Consider the following 10,931-nt stretch of genomic DNA (forward strand, 5'->3'; position numbering starts at 1 on the left):
TCTTGTGTAAATGCACCCATAGAAACCAAAAGTCACACAAGTAAATCTAATTTAAAAGAATATTCATGCATGTCACATGGTGAACCCCAAAGGCAGTTTGGTTTGTGGGTGATTCTGCGACAGTTGGACCGAGTCCAAGCACCACACCAGAGCTGGTTCAAGACTTCCAGCAGCAGGGACCTGGTTTGCCCTGCACATCTAGTGGCAGGTGCAGATGCAGGGGCACCTCCCAGCCCTAGTTCCCTCTGCTTCCTTCCACTGTTCGCCAGTGACAGAGACCTGGCTCATCTTGGCATGAGAGGAGCAGATGCTCCCATGCTGGCAGCACTGGGTATGCAGTGAGGAGGGCATGGGCTCCAGGCATGGAGTACTGTGTCCAGTTTTGGGCACCGCACTTCAAGAGGGACACAGAGGATCTGGAGAGGGTTCAGAGGAAGGCCACTCACATGATTAGTGACCTTCGTGAAAGACCCTACAAGGGGAGGTTGAGGGATCTGTATCTCTTCAGCCTTCACACGAGATGGCTGAGGGGAGACCTTGTAACCACCTATAAATTTATCAAGGGAAGACAACAGGGAATTGGAGATGCACTGTTTACCAGAGCACCCCTAAGAGTAACTAGGAATAATGGGTGCAAACTAGTGGAGAGTAGATTCAGGTTAGACATCCTGACCTCAGTCCTCGCCCTTGCCAGGGGGAGGGGGTCAGACATGATGATCCATTGTGGTCCCTTCCGACTCTACAATCTATGAATCTATGAATCTATGGGGGTTGCGTGTCCTCATAAGTGGAGTTATGAGATGCGGTACACAGTGCTGGGGTCAGTGTTAGGGGACACAGCTAACACTGTGTCAGCTGTGGACAGCTGTCCAACTCTGTCATGGTAAGCATTACTGTACTACTGCTTAGAATACATTCTTACTTGTAAGAGAGCACAGTAATGCTTACTACAATTTAAATAAAATGCATGCTAAGTGTCCAAAGTAACAAGGCCCTAAAGGCCTGAAGTTTTTAATACACAGATGAAGTCCTTAATAGGAACATATTTTTTTGAAAATTCACCAAAAAAATAATTACATTTTGACATCCACAGTTAGGTTTCTGTTGAATTAGGTGTGAACCAGGTGGAAATGGTTTGATCATTAGAACATTTTTAATGGTAATCTGAAATCAGAAATCCCTCTTAGAGCTGTGAACTGACAGTTAAATGTAAAAGCTCCCAGAACACTGATAGCTAATGTACTTAACTGCCTGGCTCAACTGTGTAGAAATTTGATTCATCATGGTACTTATACATGATGAATCATACATGGTACATGGTACTTTCTACTGTGTAGAAATTTGATTCATATTGTTATAATATAGTTTGACTTGAGTAAAGGTAGTCCACATCGTATCCAGAGCATTGTGTTGAATATCTTTTTATGTAAGAAATAAGTTTACCTTTACCAAATCATTGACCAAGTTAAAGTATTACCTCAGTGTTTGCACCTAATATAGTTGTCTAATCAAAGTGACACAGGGAGCTCCTACACGTATGGAAAGAGCCTGCTCCACTGTGCTGGAAATCCAGCATGTCACAGCAGACTTGATTAATTGAGTCTGCTGGAACATGGAAGTTGATGCTATCCAGCAGCCTCACATATCCTGTGTATTAGTGTCGTTACACATCTCAACGCTGACAAAATGGCAGTGGGGCACTTTGAAATAAAACACATCTAATTAGCTTTAGTTCAAAGTGCCCTGCCACCATTTTTTCAGCACAGATATGCATGGCGATACTGATACGTGTGACAAGCAGGCACTTTTAATTAGTGCAGCTTGCTAATTAAAGTGCCTGGCGTCACATCTGGGAGCACGTGTAAAAATGCTCTACGTGATCACAGAGAGGCTTTTCAGTTCTTCAGAAGTTGAACCGAGCCCTTGATTTCATACAGGGCTAATAATGAACACAAAAGATATTAAACCATTAACAAAACTAGAAACACTACAGCCTGATTCAAAGCCCATTAAAGTGAGTTAAAAATAACTTTTCTTAACTCTGTTGGCTTTGGCTCAGACTCCTAATTTTTTAATGAATTCCTTATACATAAACAACTTGTCTACAGCCTTATTTTTTGAATAATTTTTATTAGCAAAGCAGTAATTCATACACACACACATATATACACACACTGGGAATGTTAAGTCTCAGTGGGCGCATTTACTTGAGATGCTGACTGCGCAATAGCTGAAAAATTCTGTATAGTAGCATGTCACACAACGGACAGTGCTAATATTCTGCTATGCAGTATTATTAGGCTACTGGACAGTAATGTCACCTAAAAGACGTTTGCTGACGCTACTGCACAGTAACTGTGGTTACTGAGCATTTGTTTAGTACTTGCTAATATAAGCACTGAATAAATGTCCAGTAACAACTGTGCAGTAGCATCTTGTGTAGACATGCCCAGTAATTATTTAACTTGAGAGAGACTGATGTCAAATCATTATGGTTTTTAATAGTAGTAGATTAACATTCAACCTTTCTAAATACCTTATTTTGAATCTAATTTGAAAGCAATTTTACAGCACAGGATTTTTCCTTCTTTTCTTCAATGAGAAAAATATGTATTTCACATACAGCATGATATTAACTAATGATATCACTACTCTTCCTTTCTTCATTTTTAGGTCCTTTAAGTTCTGGTACTGACCTTTCAAACCACTACTATGGCACAAACAGCAGTTCTGTTGCAGCTGCCATCCTGGTTCCATTCTTTGCTCTAATATTATCAGGGTTTGCATTTTACCTCTACAAACACAGGTATTGTCAATGTTATTTCTTAAAAAACTTAACACATTTTTTGTTTAAATTTGGGTGGATAAATGTTCTGGGACCTGGGGAATATGGTGATAAAACATTTTAGAATGTCTTCCTTATTCTAAAAAGGAAAAATATACCTGAGTTCTCCCACACAGAAGTTCATTGCAGAACAATTCTTAATGGCAAACATTTAAAGAAATGAGTCACCATGTTAAGAAGCAAAAATCTATAAAACTTCTTGGTTTGTTAGGTTGAATCAGATTAAAATCTTAGGGCAGATAATTTTATCCTATAATTTTAGAGTTTTATTAAATATAATATATGTTGTTTACTTCAATGTAATAGTATTAATTATAAACGTTAGAAAATCTATAAATCCCATGAGGCAACAGCCTGTAATGCAACTACTTACAGTGCATGCTGAGTAAGCTTATAGAAAACACTTCTGTAATTGGAATAGCCTTATCTTATATGTAAATTATGCAAATTTGGTACATAATGTCTGAATAAATCCCTTGAATGGTCAGAAATGTAGTGGAGAAACCTGCATCTGTATATGCACTAACATTTTGCTCCTACCAGGAAATGGTGTTGGACTAGAACTTTCTCAGATAGAATAAATATTTTTTCTGTGACCAGCTGTAATGCCTTATGGCTTTCACCTGTTTTACTTTTAATTTTAAAAATGGCCTTTTAATGAAAAAAAAAGTTGTTCTAGTCATACTCTTGTGGGCTCTTTGGTCCTTCATCTCATCATGGTACTTTTTGATATCAAGAATGAAAGTTAAAATACTGTACTCCACCATGGGCCTATGCCATAATTTTATAACTTGGCTATCCACCTACCTTGTCATTACATGGTATGGCAAAAAGAAAGTGATGAGGGGTTTAGACTGATGAACTCCAGTTAACGTGCTATATATTTTGGCAAATAACAAGTGTCCTTGACTGGGAAAAAATGTTTAAGAAAATCCCTTTGATCTCTGGTCAAGAATCTGTTACAGGGAGAAATTGTGCTGTCCAACCTACTCTTCATTTCTAAATGTGCCCAGTACCAGAATGGGGGAAAATGTTATATAGCAGCAAGGAGCCACAAGAGTTTAGGTCATGTCAGAACATGAAATATTGAAGGCATAAGATGCCCAACTAAGTCTACTGTTAGAAAATCCAAATCAGCATAACTGTACTAGATGTACAACCTGAAGGATGCTTATTTTAATATACTTAATGAAGGTTTATTGCATGTTATATGATCCTTGGCACTAAATAATTGAAGATTTTTTATTCTAATTAAAAATGATAAAAGTTTAAAAATGGTCTTCAGAAGAACATTTGTATTTATTTTGTTTATGGTAGTGTTTGCTACAACCTTGCTGTTCTGATACTTTTATCAAACATTAAAAACCTAGTGATTTATATAAGGGGATGTTACTCCTTAACTTGCCACATTTACTCAGATCCAAGATGAGAATTTTTCCCTCATTAAGCATGGGGGGAAGACCCCTTGTCTTTGATTCAAGTACAGGCCAGGGGGCATGGGGTTCAAGACACAAGCTGTTGCTGTGGCTCTGATGCTGGTCCTGTCCTGGGCTCAGGGTCAGGATCAGAGATGGAGTTGGAACTGGTACCTCTGCCATCCCATCACTTACCTGCCCTCTACTGCCACTTCTTCCAATCCTCCCCACAATGCCTATCCTCCCCACCCATCATTGCTGCCAGCTCCAGCTCTGGCCCTGGCCTCAGCCCCAGTCCCAGCCCCAGCCTAGCTCCAGGCTGAAACATGGAACACATGGTTTCTCTGGCCCTGCCTAGCCACATAGAAATGGTTGCATCAGTACCAGCTCAGGCTGCAGCCCTGGAAACAGGGTCAGAGTTGCTGCCATCAGTGCCAGTGCTTCATGACCAGGCATGACAGGAGCAACCATGTGCTCTGTGTCCCTGGCCAGAACTGGATTGGAGCTAGAGCTGGGGCCAGAGTTTAAGTGGTGGTGAAAGGGGAAAGGAGAGGTGGGGTACAGAGTAGTGGAGGAGAAGGGGTAGCCAGTGGTGGGGTGGCAGAGGTGGCAGCATTGTGGGGGTGGTAAGTTTTCCACTTAAAGGATCACTTTTCTTTCCCCTTCTAAAAAATGATTATGTGGCTCTTAACAGTAGGCGGGGAGGGGAAGGGGGCAGGTGCCAGTGGGTGCAGGCATGGGTGGCAGGTGGAAGGATGGGCAAATGGGAGGAGGCTTGTTCCAGAGGGGAGGTGCCAGGGTATGCAGGCACCAGGGAAGCACACAGCAAGTGGTGGTGGAGACAGATTCAGGGGGCAAGGGGTAAAATCTTGACTCCCTTGCTGCTTGCCCTCCCACCACCTGCCCCCTTACCACTGCTTCCCTGCTGCAGTGGTGAGGTGGGGGGTGAACTTAAGATGACTCCCAGATAATTAGATTCTAAACACGAAAAATTATATATTTTTAAATTAATTAAATTATTTTTTCATGTGTATAATCTAATTGTTGGGGGTCTTACATTCTAATTATTGGAATCTTACATTGAAAGTTATCTTGGATTTGGGTAAATATGGTGAAGTTGGAATGACTATTTTTTCTTTTCTGTATTTTCTCAGTATACTATTCCAGTAAAACAAGATGTTTCAGATAAATTATCAGTGTCATATTTAAGATTGTGTCCAGAATCAGGAAATTGATTATTAGAGCACAGGCCCATATGAAAACACAATATTAACTGTATCAATTGACACTGATTACTATTCTCCATTCTAGAAAGGCTCGGGATGAAATTTTGTGCAGAACCTCATACAACATAGAAATCAAAGCCCTAAGGAGGTGAGGAAGAAAAGGAAAGGTCACTTTAAGTGACTTTTTCACCCTGCCAGTTCTACTGAAACTTGTGAGACACCTAATGTATCCTTAGATAGCCCTGGGAGTCTGCTTAAATTATGAAACTTACTGGAGGTGCCCTTAGGGATACAGTAAATCCCAGAATCTCTGTAATGAAATGTGATTCCCATCCCAACCCCATCATGCCCAAGCTTATATCCTGGCCAGCCCTGGTATTCCCTTACCCAGAGCTTATAAAATGACAGATTAATGGCTGCTTTCTCATATGTCTGTGTCAAGAGAATGCTTCCCATGTTACAATCAGGACTTACAGGGTTCTCTTAATTCAGAACTTCAAAACCAAATGAATCTGGGTATACTACCCTCCATTTGCTGCTAATAATTAAATAATTTCCTAAATAATTTCCTACTCTTGGTTACCCATTTGTTTGGATACATCACAGTTGTTGAGAAGGGCAAATACAGTGTTAAGTAAGTTATTTCTGTTGGATAGCAGGTAGACTGCAATTTCTTTGGTTTTGGTGTTGTGTAATATATTAATAAGTTTTTAATTAAAGTAAATACATTTATTTCTGAATACAGTTATAGTATTTATCATTACAGTTTGTAAAGTAAATGAAAGTAGAAGGAAAGTAAAATGGTAGCCACAATGAAGAGTTGGTTCTTGAAAACAAAATCTGCTATTCACTGCTCCAGTTTCATAGTTTCTCTGAGTATTGGTCAATCTAGTTAGTTATCTAAATTCAAACACTCAAATACTTATTTAGGAACCAAAGATTTTTTTTTTTTAAACCAGAAAAAATTCAGTCAATGAGAGCTGTAAGTTTCCACTTGCGCTGCAAATCAGACCAATTATTTAGGTAGCTAAATGTACTGTTAAGTGCTCAAGTCTGAGCACATTTATCTAATGACTTAAAATTAATCTTCTCCATCTCTCCATCTACTACCACTAAATAATTACCTCGTATTACCCTAAATAAAAGTGTACCACCCCAAATAAAATTGGAGTATGATTGTAAATCCCATATAAAATTATGATGAAGAAAAGGTTAAAACCACCTGTAAAGTCAACATGAAAGCAGAGCAAAGAAAGAAAAGAAAAGAAAAGAAACCAAAATTGGTCAAACAGGCTGCTGTGATTCTGAATCTAAAATCAACCATTTAGAAGTATCAAAATAACTATTAAACAATTTGCACACAGTATGCATTTAACTGAAGGTAGTATTCATTTGACTGAAGTGCTTAAATTCTGCAGAATAAGAAGTTAATTTACTTAACTTTACTGATGACAGGTGTAGAGCTGGTCAAGTCCTTAAATGAAAATGCCCATAAAAATATTAAGACCACTTTTAATGATGATTTTTATTCCTTTTTCCATCCAACCTTTGTTTCTATTTTGGCTGCCTTTTTTGGCACTTACAACAGACAATACGGTTGTCATGTTTTTGACAGACTTTGCTAGACAAAATGCATACCTATGCTTGGCTCCATTGTTTCTGTTCTGTGTTGCGTCAGCTTACCCCATAGAAATTTATATTCTCCTTATCACTTCTTATATGTAGTTCCCATAGTTGTTAGGCCCCCTCCACAAGTTTATTAGGGCAGGATAACATTCTTGTATTGCATGTATGGATCCTATACAATAATTATTTTAAAAAATGAAGTAGTTCTAAACTTTTATTTTTAATCATCGCTAATAGTATTTTCTTCTCCTTTTGTAGAACAAGACCAAAAGTACAGTTCAATGGGTATGCTGGACATGAAAATAGCAATGGACAGGCTTCATTTGAAAATCCCATGTATGACACAAACTTAAAACCCACAGAGGCAAAGGCTGTGAGGTTTGACACGACTCTGAACACAGTTTGTACAGTGGTATAGCCTTCAGTGCCCAATCTGACTGATTCATAGCCATACCTCTGATGGACAAGCAGTAATTCCTTTGGTGCCATATACCAGTTTCCCTTCTTCTCTTGGCTTTGCTGCTGTAATCTTTAACATCTTCTGCCGGCATACATGCAGCTAAATTTTCTGGTAAAACATGTCAGTCTTCTGGGGATCAGACAAAGAATATATATATTTTTTTCATCTTAAAGGTGGATTAAAATGCCTGGCTGCATCTGCTTCAAATCAAGGCACACTTTAAGGAAGACTGCCAATCATGCCAATTTGTCATATTTAATGCCTCAGACTTTCATATTTGTATGTGGCTGGATGCCTTTCAATGCAATCTTCTGGGCACTTGGAGAAATCCTTTAGGTACTGTGACAAATGATAGCACCACAGAGTATCCCCAAGAACAGGAATATTATGAAGAAAAAGCTTTCTTGAAGGAGAAGACAACCTTCCTCAAGGTTGCAAACACCTACAAATGCTTTACCATTGAAATCGTGTTGAAATTAAAGCAACCTGCAGTATATCTCAGATGTTCATTAATAGGGCAGTTTGCAAATTCCCAGTCAGCTGTTGTATAGCAAAACATTAATGCACAATTTTTTGCACTAGAGTGTCATGGATGACTGAGTACGATATTGGTAAAAATATACAGGGTTTATACACACTATCCATTGTATATAAACATTCACTCACTGTTTTCAGAGCAAAACATTCCTTAAGTTTACCTGGTGTGTTAGAATAAGACCCCATACTTAGCACAAGTTTGAAATCTTGTGTGATAGGAAAAAAAATACATGCTTTGTTTAATTTCATTTGTCTAAATTTCTCCTTAGACATCAGTACAAACCATTGGAGACTTCCAGCCAGAACAAGAGCCCATTTCTAAGACATTTTCATTTCTTCTATTGTTTCTTCTGAAATCAGTCATCAATCATTATTGTTGGCATCATACTATTAAACAGCAGGGGGGTTAGCAGCTATTGCTGCTTGCCATGTACAAATGTGAATAGTAATTTATTTTAGATAGCTCATAAAGCCTGTGAGCCTCTGCTCACAATACAGTCTTCCCTTTTGCATTTTTTTCCATTTGTCTCCAGTTATATGACATCATTTTTTAATGTTACATTGAACTAAAACACATTACAGTAGCATGCAAATTATACCCAATGCAAATTGTTCATAACAAGCTACCATTAAGTTTCTACACTGAACAAAAGGAATATGCTTTGTTTTTCTTTTTGGGGGGTTTTTAATTGGTTGGTTGGTTTTTAGATTTTTTGGAGTTCCATTTTAACACCTTGCATAATGCTGTTTTGTACTCACACAGTTTGACAGAGAAAATTTGAGATTTTTAAGTATGTATTTTGGCAGCAATGCAACTAACATTAGTTTGGAGCTTTTGGTAATTTTTAAAAAACAAATATGGGATAAAAAGATATGGATGGGTAGATTGATTCAAATAATCCTTTAAAATTGCAGATTGCAGAAAACAGTGCAATATAACTTGCTTTCAGTTAAATGTGTGAGCATAGAAACTGAGGGAGTTGTTTTGTACATCAGTTCTAAAACCAAGCTAATATCTTGTTTAACTTTCAAATCCAAACTTTTTAATGTCTTTGCTATTATACTGAACTATTTTCAAACAATATATTTTAATTTTATGTGAGGAGAATGTGACTAGTAAACGTAACATGAACAGATATTAAGAAAGAAAGAAAGAAACAGAAAGAAAGCAAGCATTTTTGGCTAATGAAACAGAATAGGAAAATAATTTAAAAGATAAACCTTAATCAGCTTAGAAAATTTAACATCTTTTAGATGTAAAATTTCAGCAATACTATAAAGTAACTTAGAGCCTCCAGCTGTTATGTTTTTCACCTGAAGAAAAAATGGTGTTTAATAAATATGGTATTTAATAATTATTTTTAATAGTTTCATTTTTTGGTGGTAGTTTTGTTTATTGCATATTAATTTATATTTCTCTGTTATACCCTAAAGCGCTACACATTTTTCTGAAAGAAAGTAAAAATGAAACGGTCAGGTCTGAATCAGTCTCCATTTTCTCCCATTCCTGCCCCATTGTACAGGATGTTTCTTTGTTAAGGGAGGCTCTCTTACCACACTTGGTCAGGGAGGACAGTGGTAACTAAATTGAGGTCATAGAGATGGATTGCTGATCCTCAAATTATCTTTTTAAAAAACTGTGTTAGCAACTTTGGGATTCCATTTGTGATACCAAAGACAGGGAAAAATCTCAGATTTTAGTCATTCAAAACAAGTGCAAAATGCTAACTAAATAGTCTTTGTGGAAGCTGTCTAATTCTACCTTTTCAGCGAGCTTGTCAATATCTGTCCATGAATGAACACTGAGGAGTATTGGGAAAGAAGTTCAAAACAGAAAAGAGAAAAAGATCAAAATAAATTAATTTGCTGGTTGTCACATGTTGCTTGCATGGCCTAATCTTGCAACCCCTTCTTTTAGCTGGTTATTTATGAAAGATGTGTAAGGACTACACAACTGAGAAAATGTTCTAGATTAGATCATTTCTCTGGGGTATGTAAAGCTTTGCTAAGTAGCAACGTATGTTAGTTTGTACTGAGTGCTGCAATAGCTGTGTCCTGGACTTGAGTTAGCTCCTTCCAAACTAGCTTAGGTTTCTCTGTCCAGTATTGCATTCTGCTATGTCCAAGTATGATGATCTAAAGCAGCCAAAATATCCTGTGATACTAACTGGGAGTGTTTCCTGTCTAGGAATGGCAGGATTAGGCCTCAATAGAAAGAAAGATCTCCTTACATTTTCAATTCTGTGCCTATTGCTCAATGGTCCCTCCTTCTCTATTAGATTTGCATTGCCCTGCTCAGGTTAGACTCCTGCTATTACATTACGGAGGGCTCTGTGTGCACAGACTTGTATGTGGTGCTTCATCAAAACAAGTCTCTTAAAATATTGTACAGCAGTCAGGTAATGGCAGCCAGGAAATTTACTTTCTGAGATGTTTGCAGAAGATACTTTCTCATTGTTGACCAGACCCATTATGATGGGGAAAGAATACATGCTATATTTTTTTTTAAACAGGATATGTGCTTCAAAGCTGTTTAAAACTGCTGCTTGTATCACACATCTTGCCTTTCTCCAGGCTCGCTGCAATAATTTTTTTTCTTGTGTAAAATATTTTGTAAACAAAGAAAAGCTGTTATTAAAAAGGGGAGGGGGGAGGAGGGGAGGGGGCCTGGGGAGATTGGGGAAGACCACTGGCATTATGATCAAGTCAATCTAATTTTCATTCCCAGTATTCCATTCTGCCATTTCACTACATGCTGCTGTGACATGAAGTAGGTGCAAAAGAACTTTTTGTACAGAGATATATTTTTTATGAAGAATTTG

At 37.9% G+C, this 10,931-nt stretch overlaps 1 protein-coding gene across 1 annotated transcript in view; it reads left to right on the forward strand.

The window, feature by feature from the left end:
- The window catches only part of CSMD1 (CUB and Sushi multiple domains 1), a 2,474,714-nt gene extending 2,463,964 nt beyond the window's left edge, over positions 1-10,750 (forward strand). The window contains exons 72-73 of the mRNA XM_019520340.1: positions 2,674-2,806; positions 7,371-10,750. Of these exons, the coding sequence (XP_019375885.1) occupies positions 2,674-2,806; positions 7,371-7,530 (293 nt within the window). The 3' untranslated portion in view covers positions 7,531-10,750. The remainder of the gene's footprint in view (positions 1-2,673; positions 2,807-7,370) is intronic.
- The last annotated feature ends 181 nt before the right edge of the window (positions 10,751-10,931 follow it).

Source organism: Gavialis gangeticus, unplaced genomic scaffold, assembly GCF_001723915.1.
Source record: "Gavialis gangeticus isolate Ggan-Ray unplaced genomic scaffold, GavGan_comp1, whole genome shotgun sequence".
Taxonomy (NCBI): Eukaryota; Metazoa; Chordata; order Crocodylia; family Gavialidae; genus Gavialis; species Gavialis gangeticus.